General features: G+C 39.8%; 1 protein-coding gene across 2 annotated transcripts in view; it reads right to left on the reverse strand.

The window, feature by feature from the left end:
• ATG7 (autophagy related 7) overlaps positions 1-20,134 on the reverse strand; it is a 116,871-nt gene that overhangs the window by 71,859 nt on the left and 24,878 nt on the right. For both annotated transcript variants that reach the window (XM_063291850.1, XM_063291849.1), the window contains 2 exons: positions 19,841-19,916; positions 12,950-13,030 (listed from right to left, as the gene is read on the reverse strand). In XM_063291850.1, the coding sequence (XP_063147920.1) occupies positions 12,950-13,030; positions 19,841-19,916 (157 nt within the window). The remainder of the gene's footprint in view (positions 1-12,949; positions 13,031-19,840; positions 19,917-20,134) is intronic.

The following is a 20,134-nucleotide window of genomic DNA, read 5'->3' on the forward strand; positions in this document are numbered from 1 at the left end:
TAAAAGAACTTTTTTTGAAGGAAGAGCATTAGTAATTTAAGTTCTGAAAGGCAGAAATGTGTTACTCATTTACTTAGCACAGGATACTCAATTTTAGAGGCTTTCCAAACTACCAGCCTTGTATTTCCCAAGACTTTATAACAGACATTTGCATGAATTTAAAATACTGAGTTGTCTTTACCTATCTCTGTTAATATCCATGGTGCTGTAACAAGGTCATGTCTACATTTTTGGTAGTCTAGAATTTTCAGAATTTTACTATCACTGCCTAATACTTAAGTGTCCACATAAGTGCCACCTGACTTTATACAGATGAATTTATAAAGCTCCCTTCATCCTTTCCTCCAAAAAAGAAAGAAAGAAAGAAAGAAAGAGAGAAAGAAACGGCAGTGTCCCCATTCCCCTATGATATATCTATATTTACACCTGTCTGCACATATCGGGTACATTTATAGAACTGTGGGGGGAAAACTTCTCTTCCAAGATGCTGCTCTGTGAGGAACAGTGATGATAGACAATGAACGGGGCAAATATAAGCCAACACTGCTAGACATAGCAGCTCCATGGCCTGGATAACACAGGACTAAACCTGCAGGAAGAAGCCCTTCTGTGCAGCTGCAAATTATGCTCACATGGCACCAAACACAGACACCAAAGCCATTGAAACTGGCAGCAAAATTTGTGCTATTGTGCATTAAAGAGACCCTCCTGAGCAGTGTAGAGGGGATGGAGTGAAGGAAGAATCACTGTGAAAAAAAAAAGATACATAACCAGCACAACACCAAAAGCTCCATGAACAAAACACTAAATCTGTACAGACAGAGACGGCAAGAAGATTGACTGCATCTGGCCCGATTTTAGACAGGAATTAAATGCTAAGGTTGCAAACCTTAGGAGGTAGGATAGCAGTAGTGAAAAATCAGACAGCCTTCAGGCTGTAGAAAAACAGTAAAGATTCCTGATTGAGTAACACCAGCACCATTGTGAATCTCAAAGAAAAAAACAGCAGCTTTTCATTTTGTCCCTCCCTCAGCATTTTTCCAGATAGACACCAGGTCTCATACAGGAAGGCTTCCGAAAACTGCCAGTAGGTTGAGCATCACCTAACAGACTAAAAGGACATCTAGAATTCCTCCAACTATTAATCGCAGTTACCAACAGTTGGCATCTAAAGTCTTGTGTTTTTACAAATGGAGGTTTCTCCAACTTCCCTTTCTCTTTGCAGCTCCCAAAATCTGTTCTGTTAGAGATCTTTGGGAATACTGTAATATCTGGTATGAGAGGTTACAGCCTGTGGGAGCAAAGGTAAATGGAAGGGAAAATTGGCATTCAAACCAGTAAGAACATTTTGGTGGGGTTAAAAAAAATATTAAAACAGGTCATATTTTTGAAAGTGAGGTCTGTAATGCTGAACCAATTCAAGAAATATGGCCAATTTCTGCCAGACAGGCACACTGGCAAGAATTTATGGAAGGAAAACAAGCATAAACCCACAGAATAGACTCTGAAGGCAAATTATTAGTTATGATACTGGCTACTTTATCACTAGGATCAGTTGAAGAGCAGGCTGTGTGAAATCTAAAAAGACAGTCATTTTTATTTATATATATAAAAAAGCCAGCATCAAGAAACGAGAGTAGTCATTCATATTTAGAGATGTAAGAGCTAGACACTGGAAACTGAGCACCGAAGTACAAAAAATGGAAAAACCCCCCCCCAAATAAGAAGAAAGGGCCTTTGTTGGCAAACAGAGCATATGCTCTAATCATCCTGTTTAAAGATCCTTAACTAATGCTTTTCTGCTGGTCATTTTTAAAAACAGAACATATCTCCTTCCTTCCTTCCTTCCTTCCTTCCTTCCATCCATCCATCCATCCATCCATCCATCGTGGAGTTGGGATCATGGGGAAACAGGAGAGAGAATTTAGAATCAGAATGGTTGGTATTCAGATTAATCTTTAGGTATCTGAAAGACTGGACTACCTTGGATGAACTGTATGTCTTTGAACTCTATGTACTTTTAGAAACCACTTAGGGAAGCACACATACAGGACTGTCCTTTAGGTAAAGAACCAGGGGACCTTTGATAAGTTGAGTTTTGGGCATAGAACATTTTTTTTTTCTGCCATGGGCATGTGATGCAAATGAAGATAAATATCGCTACAAGCTATATTAGTTAAACAGCAGTTTCACATATGTTTGGATGCCAGCAGCAAAAGTGTCAGCTTCACAGAGAGAACAATGGAGACATTTCAACTGTTGGTATACATGTGATGGGGAGAAGGGAAAATCTGCTGCTGTCCAAAGAAAAGGCAAAAGGAAAGGGAGAAATTCCTACTAGAAACTTTTTGTGAAGAAAGGGTTAATTTAGAGGTGCAAGAAATCTACTTCATCAACTATAGAACCAATTTTTTTCTACATGTAATGAAATACAGGGTTTGAACTAACAGAGAACCTGAAGGGACTATTCAAGTAAGTAATCTTTGCAGCAATTTCAGGAGTGCTTTCTCTGGGGGATTTTTAGCTGGAAATCCAAATTAATGATGGGAGGCCAGAATGGGACATATCAACTTAAGTCCAAGGAGATAAAATAATTACTAGGACCAATAAAAAGCCTAAAACTTCTTTGAAGGACTAAGAACTGGCAGTCTCAGGTGACCCAACATTCCCTCTAGCACCTAAAGATGTAATATGTTCTTTATAAAATAATAAACCTGTAATAGTTATTTACTGTCATTGGAATCTATCGAATTAGATGTTAAAGAATAGAATACATTTTTGGACAAAAGGAGGATATAAATGCAATAAACACTAACATTTATTAGTACTATCAAAGAACATGGGATAAAGAATTCGATTCTCAATGTTACCACAGACATCAGTAGAAGACTATTGTGGCATCAACATGTCATATTTCTACAGACTTAAAATTACTATTAATCCAACAAAAACTTATTTCCTTTGTACAGTATTTGACCTCTATGCATTTTTAAAGAAGAAATTAGTAACTTTGTCTTACTGTTGTTATGTTGTAATCACAACATAACACCAATCTACATGATCTGGTCATGCGCTATAGGGTCTCGTTTCTGGACATAATTTATTCCACGTATTTATTTTAATTTGGAAAACTGGATTAGATATGAATGGATGGACTACATGATTTTCTGGTTGCGAAGAGACAGAGTGGAAAGGATATTCGTAATCTGTCAAAGATACAATTAAGGTCCTATGTCCTATACATTTCATTAATCCAGCACTTTCACTTGAAATACTGTTTAGATATCTGGGCTGAATATACAAGCTTATCTGCTTAATTTTCTTTTTAACTGTTAAATCAATTCACTTAACCTGTATACCATTTCATGCCTATATGCTTTTTTAAATATGCTTTTGTATACGTCTGTTTTCTTTTAAACAATAGATTTAAAAAAAGAAAAATAATTTTTTCCCACATCGCCTGCATTATGAACTTCAGTCATTCTGGCAATCTTTCATTTCTGAACTGAAATACTGCTCGTAATTACAGTTATGCTAAAACCCTCGATTTATGTTTTTATACATATTTTTCCTTTATGAGCAGCATTTGCTTTAGCCTCAGGAAAGGGAAAAAAAATAGCAAAAAGAAAATAAGAAGTTCCACTGATACATTGTTTTTCTAACATTTTCCTAACTCCACAGATAACTATGTTTCTCAACTCCTTACACTGATAAAAGAATGGAAAGTAAGAGCAGAGATTTGTTCATTACACTGTCTCCTTATTTTGCTTCATTTCACTGGTACTAAACACCGGTTTAATGATTCAAAAGAAGAAAACAAAAAGGAAGGATCCAAGCTAACCACAGTATTAGCCAAAAGAACAAAAATTGGCACTGCCCTAAATCCATTTACAACTGAGTACTATGGAAATTAATACAATTTATAGAACCTTTGACAAAAAAATAAGTTCAGAAATGTAAGTTTCATATGTCAGATTGGAAAAGTACAAAGAGAGATTATGTTACATACTATAGGCTAATGTCTTTCCATCTCTATTAATATGTACACTTCTACTCTCTTTGAGAACTATTTTACCTAGGTATCTTATAGACACTGAAACTTCCCTTATTGCTAATGAATATGGAACCCATGATTTAAAGGGTTGAAATCAGATCCCCTAAATACTGGGAAAGGTCAAAATTGGTTGGTATAATGTAGAAAGTCAATGCTTCCAAGCTGATGCATGGGATATGGAGAAAGTGCATTAGGCATTTTAAGAACTGACTGTGAGAGCTTTCAAAAAGAGGCTGCTATGACACGTGTGGCCATCCAAAGAACACACATTGAACACAAAATACCCATTTATAAGTAAGAGTGCTTGATATACGCTCCTTCACCCTAGGATGGTTTCTAGTACCCATGCTCAATCTGGGAAGTTGTGCCTATTTCTCAAGAAAGTACTGATCTATGCCACCTACAGAGAGTAAGGAAGATAAATATGCAAGAATTGTTACCTAGGCAAAAGGGGCTGAAATATTTTCTATGTTCTAAGAAAAGAGATAGTATTTGGAAGTAGCTCAGGCAAACAGCTTCCTAATTCACTGGAGTATTAGAGGGGAAATGGAGGTACAGCACAGACAGACTTGCAAGATTTTGTTATTATAGCTAATCTCAGTAACAGTTAATTCTAGTCTTCCTATGGAGTTGATTTCCTGGTCTAGCCTACCTACTTTCACAATTATTTTTTAAAATTATTTATGGCCACCCATCTCACAGCAGTGACTCTGGGCAGTGTACAAAGATTAAAAACCCAACAGTTACAATAGCCCAACGAGGTCCAAGATCAATAATACACTCCTATCACAAAATCACATCACCAGCAGAGCTCGCCTAACCAATTGGCTCAAATGCCTGGAGAAACAGCCAGTTCTTCAGAGCCTTAGAAAGGCTAACAGGTTTGGGGCCATACAGATTTTTCTGTGTGAAATATGTCTATCAGAACTACATGGAGCACAGGGGCATTTTTGTAAGTAAATATAATGCCAGAAACCAAAGCTTTATAAAATGCCGGCTTCCCAGGTGGGTAGGCAGCTTTCCAGGTGCCAAGAGAGGCCACCTGCCTACTTCCTACAGTTCCTGTATGGGTAAATTGAGGCCGACAAACCATTCCCTATAATTAAATTCATGATACTGGATGAAACAGTGCTCTGTCTTTTCACTAGCTGCCTTCTCAAAGTCTGTGATATCCATATTAGCTTTCATTTTTGTATGCTAATGAGTTATGCCTCCGCAAAGGATCGTTACCTTGTCGTGGTGCTGGAGCTTGAGCACCTCAATGATGCCATGAGCTAAACCGTGAAGGGCCACCCAAGACGGGAAGGTCATGACAGAGAGGTCAGACTAAATGCGATCCCTGGGGAAGGTAATGGCAACCCACCCCAGTATTCTTGCCGTGAAAACTAAATGGATCAGTACAACCAGAGATATGTCGGTATACCATCGGAAGATGACACCTCCAGGTCGGAAGATGGTCAAAATGCTACTGGGGAGGAACAGAGGATGAGTTCAACTAGCCCCAGACGTGATGACGCAGCTAGCTCAAAGCCGAAAGGACGGCTAGCGGCCGATGGTGCTGGTGGTGAACGGCGAATCTGATGTTCTAAGGATCAACACACCATTGGAACCTGGAATGTAAGATCTATGAGCCAGGGCAAATTGGATGTAGTTATTGGTGAGATGTCAAGATTAAAGATAGACATTCTGGGCGTCAGGGAACTGAAATGGACTGGAATGGGCCACTTCACATCAAATGACCACCAGATCTACTACTGTGGAAAAGAGGACCACAGAAGAAATGGAGTAGCCTTCATAATTAATAGTAAAGTGGCTAAAGCAGTGCTTGGATACAACCCCAAAAACGACAGAATGATCTCAATTCGAATTCAAGGCAAGCCATCTAACATCACAGTGATCCAAATATACGCCCCAACCACAAATGCTGAAGAAGCTGAAGTAGAGCAGTTCTATGAGGATCTGCAGCACCTACTGGACAACACGCCTAAAAGAGATGTTATTTTCATCACAGGAGACTGGAATGCTAAGGTGGGCAGTCAAACGACACCTGGAATTACAGGTAAGCATGGCCTGGGAGAACAAAACGAAGCAGGACATAGGCTGATAGAATTTTGCAAAGACAATTCACTCTGCATAACAAACACTCTCTTCCAACAACCTAAGAGACGGCTTTATACATGGACTTCACCAGATGGACAACACCGAAATCAGATTGATTACATCCTTTGCAGCCAAAGGTGGTGGACATCTGTACAGTCGGTAAAAACTAGGCCTGGAGCTGACTGTAGTTCAGATCACGAACTTCTTCTTGCACAATTTAGGATCAGACTAAAGAGATTAGGGAAGACCCACAGATCAGCTAGATATGAGCTCACTAATATTCCTCAGGAATATGCAGTGGACGTGAAGAATAGATTTAAGGGACTGGACTTAGTAGATAGGGTCCCGGAAGAACTATGGACAGAGGTTGGCAGCATTGTTCAGGAGGCGGCAACAAAATACATCCCAAAGAAAGAGAAAACCAAGAAGGCAAAATGGCTGTCTGCTGAGACACTAGAAGTAGCCCAAGAAAGAAGGAAAGCAAAAGGCAACAGCGATAGGGGGAGATATGCCCAATTAAATGCAAAATTCCAGAGGTTAGCCAGAAGAGATAAGGAATTGTTTTTAAACAAGCAATGCGCGGAAGTGGAAGAAGACAATAGAATAGGAAGGACGAGAGACCTCTTCCAGAAAATTAGAAACATTGGAGGTAAATTCCAGGCCAAAATGGGTATGATCAAAAACAAAGATGGCAAGGACCTAACAGAAGAAGAAGAGATCAAGAAAAGGTGGCAAGAATATACAGAAGACCTGTATAGGAAGGATAACAATATCGGGGATAACTTTGACAGTGTGGTCAGTGAGCTAGAGCCAGACATCCTGAAGAGTGAGGTTGAATGGGCCTTAAGAAGCATTGCTAATAACAAGGCAGCAGGAGACAACGGCATCCCAGCTGAACTGTTCAAAATCTTGCAAGATGATGCTGTCAAGGTAATGCATGCTATATGCCAGCAAATTTGGAAAACACAAGAATGGCCATCAGATTGGAAAAAATCAACTTATATCCCCATACCAAAAAAGGGAAACACTAAAGAATGTTCAAACTATCGAACAGTGGTACTCATTTCACATGCCAGTAAGGTAATGCTCAAGATCCTGCAAGGTAGACTTCAGCAGTTCATGGAGCGAGAATTGCCAGATGTACAAGCTGAGTTTAGAAAAGGCAGAGGAACTAGAGACCAAATTGCCAATATTCGCTGGATAATGGAAAAAGCCAGGGAGTTTCAGAAAAACATCTATTTCTGTTTTATTGACTATTCTAAAGCCTTTGACTGTGTGGACCATAACAAATTGTGGCAAGTTCTTAGTGGTATGGGGATACCAAGTCATCTTGTATGCCTCCTGAAGAATCTGTATAACAACCAAGTAGCAACAGTAAGAACAGACCACGGAACAACGGACTGGTTTAAGATTGGGAAAGGAGTACGGCAGGGCTATATACTCTCACCCTACCTATTCAACTTGTATGCAGAACACATCATGCGACAAGCTGGTCTTGAGGAATCCAAGGCTGGAGTTAAAATCTCTGGAAGAAACATTAACAATCTCAGATATGCAGATGATACCACTTTGATGGCTGAAAGTGAAGAGGAACTGAGGAGCCTTATGATGAAGGTGAAAGAAGAAAGTGCAAAAGCTGGCTTGCAGCTAAACCTCAAAAAAACCAAGATGATGGCAACCAGCTTGATCGATAACTGGCAAATAGAGGGAGAAAATGTAGAAGCAGTGAAAGACTTTGTATTCCTAGGTGCAAAGATTACTGCAGATGCTGACTGCAGTCAGGAAATCAGAAGACGCTTAATCCTTGGGAGAAGAGCAATGACAAATCTCGATAAAATAGTTAAGAGCAGAGACATCACACTGACAACAAAGGCCCGCATAGTTAAAGCAATGGTGTTCCCCGTAGTAACATATGGCTGCGAGAGCTGGACCATAAGGAAGGCTGAGCGAAGGAAGATCGATGCTTTTGAACTGTGGTGTTGGAGGAAAATTCTGAGAGTGCCTTGGACTGCCAGAAGATCAAACCAGTCCATCCTCCTGGAAATAAAGCCAGACTGCTCACTTGAAGGAATGATATTAAAGGCAAAAGTGAAATACTTTGGCCACATAATGAGAAGACAGGATACCCTGGAGAGGATGCTGATGCTGGGGAGAGTGGAAGGCAAAAGGAAGAGGGGCCGACCAAGGGCAAGGTGGATGGATGATATTCTAGAGGTGACGGACTTGTCCCTGGGGGAGCTGGGGGTGTTGACGACCGACAGGAAGCTCTGCCGTGGGCTGGTCCATGAAGTCACGAAGAGTCGGAAGCGACTAAACGAATAAACAACAACAATGAGTTATGCAGCTGAGGGATCCAGTTATTCCTAACAAATTGAATCCAGTGTTTCTCACAGTGAAACAGGATAACTAATCTTGGAGGCGGCTGCCTGAAATTCCACTCATAACATGTTGTAACAGCTAATAAGCATGGTGATTATGGAAGGCCACGTCAAGCAAAACTAAGGACGTGGGTTTCTTACAGGAGTCATTTCACAATGCCTCAATGGCTCCCTCCAAGAAGCCATTGGAAACCCATCTGCTCAGAGGAAGCATGAAGCTTTAACATCTAGTTTCAAGAACTAAAAACCTTTCAGGCAAAAACACAGGAAATACCGATGGTGAAATTATGACAAATGCATTATGGGAGTGGGGGGGGGGGACCCACAGAGATCCCAGATAAACAGATAACTGGATTTATTATCATTTGCATCAGAAATCTCAATGCCTGAAACAGCATAGTTTTTATGCCACAAACTGGAGCAGGGCACATAAATAAACGTTGTGTTTCTACTGTAAGAAAATACATGTACCCCTGAGCCAACCTTTTCAGCACAAAAGTAATTTAATATTTTTACCACATGAAAAGTGATTGCTATGGGAGTAATGCAGCTGTTGAATCTCAAGTCAGATTTTGTTAAAAAGAACCTATTTATGTAAAATAGAACTCTTTTAAAAGAACCACAATCCTTTAAAAAATCCTAACACTTGCTTCCCAATTTCTTCATCATGCTTGAAGCAGGAATATTATATCACTACATCATGTCCACACCATGGACAGTGACACAGAAATGAAAATCAGGAATACTTAACACTTCTTTTGCAATGTGTGTGCAGAGTACTCATATACCCTATATTAGTAATCAGCATACCTGAAAATTAGGGCACAAGGAATATGACAATTTGGAGAGGGGAGTACTTAAATCTGAGAAAATAATACCTTAATGAATACCAAGAGTCCTATTGCATCAAACCAAAGGCCTCTCCATTTCAGTAGGCTGGCTTCCCCACCGACAAACTAAATGACTGTGGGAAGTCTAAAAGCAGGGTAAGATTCCCAAAGTATTTTGCAACTGGTGTTCGTCAGAGAGTGATACCCAAAGACATGCTGCCTCCTGGAGACAATGTGGATCATACCTGAAGGCCACTGCTAACTGCCTTCTCTCTTCATTTCTCTACCTACCTCCTACTGCCAATAACAAAAAGGCAACTGTATTTCTAACCCTGCAAGATAGGACAGTTGGTCATACCCCCCTTCCTCATATAATTGAGTAAACTATCATCATCCATGACTATAAAGAATTCTTCTTTGAAAGAGATTCCTCTATGTCCCTTAAAGCAGGAGTGCCCTGTACCTAAATCTTGGATGTAGCAATGCATATGCTACATCCCTGAGTCGACCCCAAATGATATTCATAATATGCCAGAATGGGAAGTAATCATAATAAATGTATTTAATTAAATTGTAATTACATTTAAATGTAAGTTCAAACAAATCTTGTTTTTTCGCCTTAGACCTACCTAATTTGCAGTTCTAATCCTGCCTGCTCTTTGATCTACAACACATTTCACCAGAGGAATTTCTAGTAGATGGGTAGAACGTTTCCATGGAAGAAATTCAAACTCACCAATTAACATGGATGGCTTGATAGGGTGTATTTTATGTGATTTCCTCAAGATCTATTAACTTGTGTAAAACTCACAAGGAAAATCCATCTGCAATGTGTACGCATGCAAATTTTGTTCTGGCTCCACAGGAATGGAGACTGAATTTCTCCTAGCCCACTTTCAGCCCCTCTAAGTTGCAGTCTGTGACCTATCTTAACAATAATTAATTTTCAGAATACCATGTGTTCATAGGTGTGGTAAGATTATATTGAACTATTTGGTTCGCAGCTCACATCCTTACTTAATATGATGCAAAGGATTTTAATAGTATCAAGGTTTGACTCCCCACACGCTAAGAACTCAAGATCAAAATCAAGTAGGGAGTGGGATTGCTGTTTTGTTTTGTTGTTGCTGCTTTCAAAACCTAACTAAACACAATTAAATTTCAAATGTGACAAATGTGATAAACATTTGAAGTGCTGAAATGAAATACAGAAGACTCTTCCTGCCCTACAAAATACACTGTTGTAACAATGAAATTGTCTGATATACCATGATAACACAGGAGTTTATAGAGTCTATCTACCTCTGCTCTCAAACCCAGCCACTTAAGGCACCTTTTGGGGGAGATGGGCGGTAATTAAATTTGAATAATAAATAAAAAATCAATCAATCAATCTTCCACTATCTCTAATCGGTATATGAAGCATTATGTGTGATGTTTTTAAAAAAGTAATTGAAACTAAATGCCTACAGCCAGTCTCTGACTTGACAGAAGAGTACTTATGTATGAGCCAAATTATGAGTCAGACCTAAGCAGCATTTACAGGGAATCATCCCAAGCTGAATGATTGCTTAAACGTGGACCAAATTCCTCCTGAAAAATGCTGAAGAAAAGCACCGGAAAGAACAGCTATGTATATGTCTACCTTCTGAAATATACACTAAATAGAGAATAATTTGCATACATTTACATATTGAATTCTGGTCAGAGGATAAGCTTTCTGTAGAATTTCATGTATATTGCCAAAGTCTGATATGGCAGAAATAAAGGGTAGAAAAAATGAATTGGTGGAGAACTAGAAAAGAAGGGACACCAAAAAATTGGATCTTTGAGAAGAGTGAGGGGCAACCAGGTTGCCTGCTGTCAATCTTGCCAATTCACTGATATAAGTTGATAACTCCTGTTCCTGTTGTATCAGCAAGATGGGGAAGGTAACCCAACAAATGGAAAGGACTTGAGAGGACTCAGCATAGGGGGCCAGGAAGACATAAGGAAAAACCAAAGCTAAAGCTGAAATGAGATCACCTGTTTTAGACTGATAAGGACTTACCAACACAAAGGGATGCAAGAGAAGAGAAGGCAAGTTGTTGAAAAATAAGGGCTCACTGTTTACAAAGTTTGTTTATTGACTGATTGTTTGCCCACCACAATTGACAGACTCTAGTTTGAGCTGTCCTTTGGCTTTTCTAGAGCTTCATTTATACGTTGAACTTCTAGGTAAGTTTAAGTAAAAATGAGGACTGTTTACCTCAATGGAACTCCATTTATTTATCTTACTAGAGAGCTAACTGTTCTCTGAATAACACATTGTTATTCAACTCAATAACCACCACTGATACTGCAGACCATACAGATTATTCTTGAACATTTAAGAATTTCTTAGCTATACAGCAAAGTCTCTGCTATTTCTATACTAAGAAATAATATACAAAGAAGCACTGAATCTATTTAAATGTGAACTAAAGAAAGTGAAGGTAGGTCAGCACTGGTTGTGGCAAGAGAAGAGGGAGGAAGCCTACTTCAAAGGACATCAGGACAAAAGGTGTGTATGATAATGGCTGGAAAATACATGGAGGTAAAAAATGGGTATTCAAACGGAGCACTAAGACTATGCGCTGACTCTAATTTGGTGAGAAGAGGAGGATTTGGATTTCACTCTGGGTAGCAAAATGGGTTGGATCAGCACTGAGCTGATTTTCATTTTGAATTGACGGTTGGATAAATCTGTAGTGGAAAATGGGTAACAATTCACATGCCTGTCAACACTGTTGCTTCAATCAGAACAGACACTGAGAGTAGTAGTTGATGAGAAGGAGCCCACAAGACCACTCTTCCTTTCATCAGCAAGTAAGAAGGGAAAATGCTATGGGATGGATTCTTCCTACTGTGTCTGCCTTTACCAGAGTGACACTGAAGAACTTCTGGCACAGTTGGATACCCACTAATACGGAAGTGCAGTAGCCTATCAGCAAAATGGCAGCTGTCTTTATCTACAAGCAATACCAGGCAACTGAAGGAGGAGGGAAGAGGAACATATTTTATCAAGTGAGACTTGAAGTCAGAGGAAGCACAATTAGTACATACACAGCATCTGAGTCTGGAATGAGGTGTCATAACAACGGACACTTTGAAAAACCCTCTACTAGGAGATTTTGTGAAAAATACATCAAATATTTCTCTGAACATATCAGATCACTTGTGAGTGACAGCAGCAGGGATTATTTTATTCTGCATAAAACTTTGAAATAACAAAATATAGTATCTTTCTGAACACCTTGTGCTAATGTAATCATTTTGCACTTCTTAGCTTGTTCATTAATTGCACTGGAACTTTAATATTTGAAACCAAAAAATTATCTAAAATTGTATTTGCTAAACGCAATAGCTGGGTATTCATGTCCAAGGAATTGAAAGGAAACTCACACATTGAAATCACCATCTCTAAAGATTACATGCAAAAAGAATTTTGGGGGGGAAAAAGCATATAGGAAAGAATAAAAATCATTCTTTGTTGGAGAGCATTTTAATATATATATACACACACACAGACACACAGACACACCCATGCATACAGATACCAAACTTACCTTGGGTGAACAGGCAGTACACTTGTCAAAAGCCAGACTGACAGGAAGAACATTATCAAATCTTGATAAAAAACCTCGGATCTGTCAAGCAAAGAGATGTATAGCGACATTTTGAAATCAGCAATATTGCCCTGGCTAGGTTTTTCAGGTCCCATGTTATTAAGAAAGTGCAGACAACATGTACAGTCCTGGTGATAAAAGGCCTTTTCTACAGAAACTGACAGCCATGTAGTGTGATTTCTCTGTAGGCAGACACACAGCACCACCTGGAGTATAAACCTCTTGCAAAAAGGGACTGAAGGAACAGTAAGGGAAAATGCTAGTACTGTATATTTATTTATTTTATTTACTTTCTATCCTGCCTTTATTATTTCCGTCTCAGTCTCCTGGTTTCTAGCCCGTTGCCTTAACCACTAGACTAAACTGGCTCTCTATATGCACATGGTTAATTCCCAGAGAAAAAGCAAATGTGCTTTCCTGCTGTTCAATGGTACTCTATTCTGAATATTACAGAAATATCTGTTTGCATTAAAAAGTTGCAGGCCATCAGTTTGAATATGCTAATTTAAATGGTAATATAATTTTGTTGCCCAATGAAGGATTTGACTTTTTTATCCAGCTCTTTCATTCTGAATAGGTAAAATAGCAATCTTCTTTGCTTGGCAGGCACATCTGGGGGGAAAGGAGGTGTCAAAATGGTGGCCATAACTGTGAACAAAGCCCTGCCCCTTTTTACATGTACAATGCTTGCAAAAAAGAGGTTTAATCCTATGGTTGTGACCACCATCTCAACTCTTATGCCCCTTTTGCTTGGCTTCTGTATGTCTTTAAACTAAGTTCTTTTCCCCCCTATAATCTATGAAGACTCATTGGTTCAGTATAGCAGTACAGTAATTCTATTGTATTTCTCTGAGCAGTCAATTGCAATTTGAACATACGTTAATTCTTATGAATCTATTCCAATTGAAAAGGAATAAATTAACCAAACTGTTAATGCTTTTCTTGAGACCCTACCAGATTCTTACAATAATTACGTTTATATTCTCAAATATCAATCAGAAGGCATTCGCTCCTGTGTATATTCCTACTTCAGCAAAGGATCGTTACCTTGTCGTGGTGCTGGAGCTTGAGCACCTCAATGATGCCATGACCTAAACCGTGAAGGGCCACCCAAGACGGGAAGGTCACGACAGAGGGGTCAGACTAAATGTGATCCCTGGGGAAGGTAATGGCAACCCACCCCAGTATTCTTCCAGTGAAAACTAAATGCATCAGTACAACCAGAGATATGTTGGTATACCATCGGAAGATGAGACCCCCAGGTCGGAAGATGGTCAAAATGCTACTGGGGAGGAACAGAGGATGAGTTCAACTAGCCCCAGACGTGATGACGCAGCTAGCTCAAAGCCGAAAGAACGGCTAGCGGCCAACGGTGCTGGTGAACGGCAAATCCGATGTTCTAAGGATCAACGTGCCATTGGAACCTGGAATGCAAGATCTATGAGCCAGGGCAAATTGGATGTGGTTATTGGTGAGATGTCAAGATTAAAGATAGACATTTTGGGTGTCAGTGAACTGAAATGGAGTGGAATGGGCCACTTCACATCAAATGACCACCAGATCCACAATGTGGAAAAGAGGACCACAGAAGAAATGGAGTAGCCTTCATAATTAATAGTACAGTGGCTAAAGCAGTGCTTGGATACAATCCAAAAAATGACAGAATGATCTCAATTCAAATTCAGGGCAAGCCATCTAACATCGCAGTGATCCAAATATCCGCCCCAACCACAGATGCTGAAGAAGCTGAAGTAGAGCAGTTCTATGAGGATCTGCAGCACCTACTGGACGCCTAAAAGAGATGTTGTTCTCATCACAGGAGACTGGAATGCTAAGGTGGGCAGTCAAACGACACCTGGAATTACAGGTAAGCATGGCCTGGGAGAACAAAACGAAGCAGGACATAGGCTGATAGAATTTTGCCAAGACAACTCACTCTGCATAACAAACACTCTTTTCCAACAACCTAAGAGACGGCTTTATACATGGACTTCATCAGATGGACAACACCGAAATCGGATTGACTACATCCTTTGTAGCCAAAGGTGGCAGACATCTATACAGTCGGTAAAAACAAGACCTGGAGCTGACTGTAGTTCAGATCACAAACTTCTTCTTGCACAATTTAGGATCAGACTAAAGAGATTAGGGAAGACCCACAGATCAGCTAGATATGAGCTCACTAATATTCCTAAGGAATATGCAGTGGAGGTGAAGAATCGATTTAAGGGACTGGACTTAGTAGATAGGGTCCCGGAAGAACTATGGACAGAAGTTCGCAACATTGTTCAGGAGGCGGCAACAAAATACATCCCAAAGAAAGAGAAAACCAAGAAGGCAAAGTGGCTGTCTGCTGAGACACTAGAAGTAGCCCAAGAAAGAAGGAAAGCAAAAGGCAACAGCGATAGGGAGAGATATGCCCAATTAAATGCAAAATTCCAGAGGCTAGCCAGAAGAGATAAGGAATTATTTTTAAACAAGCAATGCGCGGAAGTGGAAGAAGACAATAGAATAGGAAGGACAAGAGACCTCTTCCAGAAAATTAGAAACATCAGAGGTAAATTCCAGGCAAAAATGGGAATGATCAAAAACAAAGATGGCAAGGACCGAACAGAAGAAGAAGAGATCAAGAAAAGATGGCAAGAATATACAGAAGGCCTGTATAGGAAGGATAACAATATCGGGGATAGCTTTGACGGTGTGGTCAGTGAGCTAGAGCCAGACATCCTGAAGAGTGAGGTTGAATGGGCCTTAAGAAGCATTGCTAATAACAAGGCAGCAGGAGATGATGGTATCCCAGCTGAACTGTTCAAAATCTTGCAAGATGATGCTGTCAAGGTAATGCATGCTATATGCCAGCAAATTTGGAAATCACAAGAATGGCCATCAGACTGGAAAAAATCAACTTATATCCCCATACCAAAAAAGGGAAACACTAAAGAATGTTCAAGCTATCAAACAGTGGCACTCATTTCACATGCCAGTAAGGTAATGCTCAAGATCCTGCAAGGTAGACTTCAGCAATTCATGGAGTGAGAATTGCCAGATGTACAAGCTGGGTTTAGAAAAGGCAGAGGAACTAGGGACCAAATTGCCAATATCCGCTCGATAATGGAAAAAGCCAGGGAGTTTCAGAAAAACATCTATTTCTGTTTTATTGACTATTCTAAAGCCTTTGACTGTGTGGACCATAACAAATTGTGGCAAGTTCTTAGCGGTATGGGGATACCAAGTCATCTTGTCTGCCTCCTGAAGAATCTGTATAACGACCAAGTAGCAACAGTAAGAACAGACCACGGAACAACGGACTGGCTTAAGATTGGGAAAGGAGTACGGCAGGGCTGTATACTCTCACCCTACCTATTCAACTTGTACGCAGAACACATCATGCGACATGCTGGGCTTGAGGAATCCAAGGCTGGAGTTAAAATCGCTGGAAGAAACATTAACAATCTCAGATATGCAGATGATACCACTTTGATGGCTGAAAGCAAAGAGGAACTGAGGAGCCTTATGATGAAGGTGAAAGAAGAAAGTGCAAAAGCTGGCTTGCAGCTAAATCTCAAAAAAACCAAGATGATGGCAACCAGCTTGATTGAGAACTGGCAAATAGAGGGAGAAAACGTAGAAGCAGTGAAAGACTTTGTATTTCGAGGTCCGAAGGTTACTGCAGATGCTGACTGCAGTCAGGAAATCAGAAGACGTTTAATCCTTGGAAGAAGAGCAATGACAAATCTCGATAAAATAGTTAAGAGCAGAGACATCACACTGGCAACAAAGGTCCGCATAGTTAAAGCAATGGTGTTCCCCGTAGTAACATATGGCTGTGAGAGCTGGACCATAAGGAAGGCTGAGCGAAGGAAGATCGATGCTTTGGAACTGTGGTGTTAGAGGAAAATTCTGAGAGTGCCTTGGACTGCCAGAAGATCAAACCAGTCCATCCTCCAGGAAATAGAGCCAGACTGCTCACTTGAGGGAACGATATTAAAGGCAAAACTGAAATACTTTGGCCACATAATGAGAAGACAGGACACCCTGGAGAAGATGCTGATGCTAGGGAGAGTGGAAGGCAAAAGGAAGAGGGGCCAACCAAGGGCAAGGTGGATGGATGATATTCTAGAGGTGACGGACTTGTCCCTGGGGGAGCTGGGGGTGTTGACGACCGACAGGAAGCTCTGGCGTGGGCTGATCCATGAAGTCACGAAGAGTCGGAAGTGACTGAACCAATAAACAACAACATATTCCTACTGCTAAAATAATACTTTTTACATTCTGAGACTGCTGTTTTGTGCAAATCAGGAAGCTACAGTACTGTAGTCACAAACCAAAGAGTGCATTTGTATCAGTGGTACTGACTAAACATAACAGCTTTAAAAGAGATCAACTGTCCACCTGGAAGATTTGGGGAATGTGATTTGATAATTCAATGACTGTATAAGTAAATTTAGACATCTTCCCATTTAGCTCCCTGGGATTCAGCTATTGCTTCTGCCACGACAAAACTTTTTTTTTCTTTTTGGAAGAATAAATGTAGTGAAAACAAGCATTTCTGAAATAGAATGCCTTTTTCAGTGCCTTTATTTGGAACCATCTCTCCCCTGAAATATGGTTGCTCTGACCCCGTTAGCCTTTAGGAAGGCTTTAAAAAGGCTTGGCTTTTCCCTCAGGCATTGTGCCAGGATGACAGATGAGCCTTTCTTGGGAAATGGAGTACAGTTTTGATGAACCTGACAGTATGCTATTGCTATGCCAATTTTGGCTCTGTTCTTGCTGGTACTGTTGGCTTTAATTACAATTTGGGTCCTCTTTTGGTTTTAGGGATGACAGCGCAATCATGTGAGTTGAGCGGCCATATAAATCTTCCAAATGAATAAATAACCAAACACTGAGCATCGAAGAATGAATTGGACATGACTGTAAAACACCAAAGGTAAGAAAAAAGTAGCAGATTAACCCTATTCAGGCATTATCCCCACTACTAAATTTACTGGTGAGTTTTCAGCAAGAACAAGGACACAGAAGCTGGGTCTGCACAACTTGCTAAACCACAGTTAACTGAACTGTGGTTTGTGGTAACAAAATTGTGGTTTGTGGAACTAACCTATTTATCTGGGGCAGCACAATCCACTTAACCAATAACTAAATCCAGTGGTCAGGTACCTAGAGCAAACTGAGTTACACAGCTCAGTCAAACACAGTTTAGCCTAGGATACTATGTAAGTCAGAACTGGTACTTAGGGATGGATAAAGCCCTCTCACAGCGGTACAATCACAAACATGCTTACTCAAAAATAACCCCAACTAAGTTACAAATGGCTTACTTCCTGTTAAGAACATGAAGGATTGTAATTTTCTAATAATAAACATACCATCGATTTATTTAGAATCTCAGGTTGCTTAAGTAAGGTATGCTGTCCTTTTCCTGCTTTCCTTAGTGGGAGAGCATGGCAGCCACTGTGTGACAGAGAAGGTCATGCTGTGACTATCAAAGAATGTAAAAAAACTGTGCCAAAAACAAATCTCAGAAATTAAAACATTAGGAAACACTACACTAAGAGAAAGGCAAGGGTTGAGGTGGGGGGAGGCTGTTTTTTAAGCTATGGTGCTATGCATTTGTATTTAAATTGGAAACTTGCTGAGCATTCAGATAGTAAGATTCCGATGCGCAGCAGGAGACCTTTAAACAATAAGAGTAAAATATAGTTACGAATGAAGAACAGAGAGAGGAAGATGGAGTTAATTAGATTATGGTACATCATCTCTATTTCTCTTAATTCATGCAAGCAAGAAAAACAAAAAGTTCTGGACCAAAGTCCTCCCCCCACCCTTTAATTCTAAACGGATATGTTATCTACAAAAGGAACTTGGATAGCATTACATCTTCTTAGCTAGCAGGAAACCAGTTGTTGACACAAATGTGGTGGTGGTGGGGAAGTGACCATACAGGATGAGATGTTGTAATGTAATTAAGCATTATTTTGCAAGTGATATTTGCAACAAAAACTGACATGACTTTTACTGCTCAGAATTTCTTACAAGGGGGAACAGCATCAAGACCAATCTCACTCTGTTTTCTTGTGCAACAGACCAAAAACATCATTTTTAAAACTTTAATAACATTAGTAAACAACAACTGTAAAAGCAATTAAAATGCCTACAAAGTCCTGAAGAAGTCTAATCATACTTCCAAATATCAAGAAGAGAAGGCTGTGAATACACAATGTGTTTGATGATGCAGGAGGTAGAATTAACTACTAAATACTAAGTATAATCATATAATATCCATCCATCAGTAGAATGGCCTCTGACTCTACATTTTTGCACAAGTGGAAAAGCAAATCAGGATCTAGCATCAAGTTTCCTGTTAGTGGAAAGCACAATTAAATGTTCTAAACAAACCAGGATCAGAAGTCAGCTTTAACAAAGCTTTGAATCTGGCTTATTTTGAAAATACATTCCGAAGCAACAGGAAAAGGGCTCTTTATTAAGCTTGGACTTAGTATGATCAGAAACTGGTCTCTGAAACAAAGTTAAAAGAAGCGGGTATCTTCAAGTGCCTATTTATTATATGTGACTTTATTACAAATCTGACCTCTATTTAATGGCTAACTTTTTGGATGACACCTCTATATGTTCTTAAATTTAAATCCATTTCCCCTCTCAATTTATGTCATTCTGAACTCATAACCTGAAGCCATGGATCACAAAGTCTGTAGTATTTTAACCATTTCTCTATTCCTTTACTATGAAAGGGCTGCCCATTGCAGGGATATATATGCCACTCTATTTCAGGGATAACTTCACCTTTGTATTATTTTCCAGTTTACTCACCTGATGAGGCACAAGCCCAAGAGAGGTGGGAGGTTCACTCATTCTGTCATCACTACTGCTTGCAACTGCATAGCCACTAACAAAAAGGAGGACAAGATAAGAGAAGCAACTTTCTGCACAGAACAGTTTGGCATTCATCGTGTTTTGCCTAAGTAAAATTCGGACTAAGCCTTTCTACATACAGACACAGCCATCAAAAGAAACAGAATTTGCTATACATTTGACACAAAAATTAAAGGATGTCAATGGATTGGATCCAAGCTTAGTCACACCTACAGAAGATCTACTGAAATC

The sequence above is a fragment of the Candoia aspera genome, chromosome 2 (assembly GCF_035149785.1).
Source record: "Candoia aspera isolate rCanAsp1 chromosome 2, rCanAsp1.hap2, whole genome shotgun sequence".
Lineage (NCBI taxonomy): Eukaryota > Metazoa > Chordata > Lepidosauria > Squamata > Boidae > Candoia > Candoia aspera.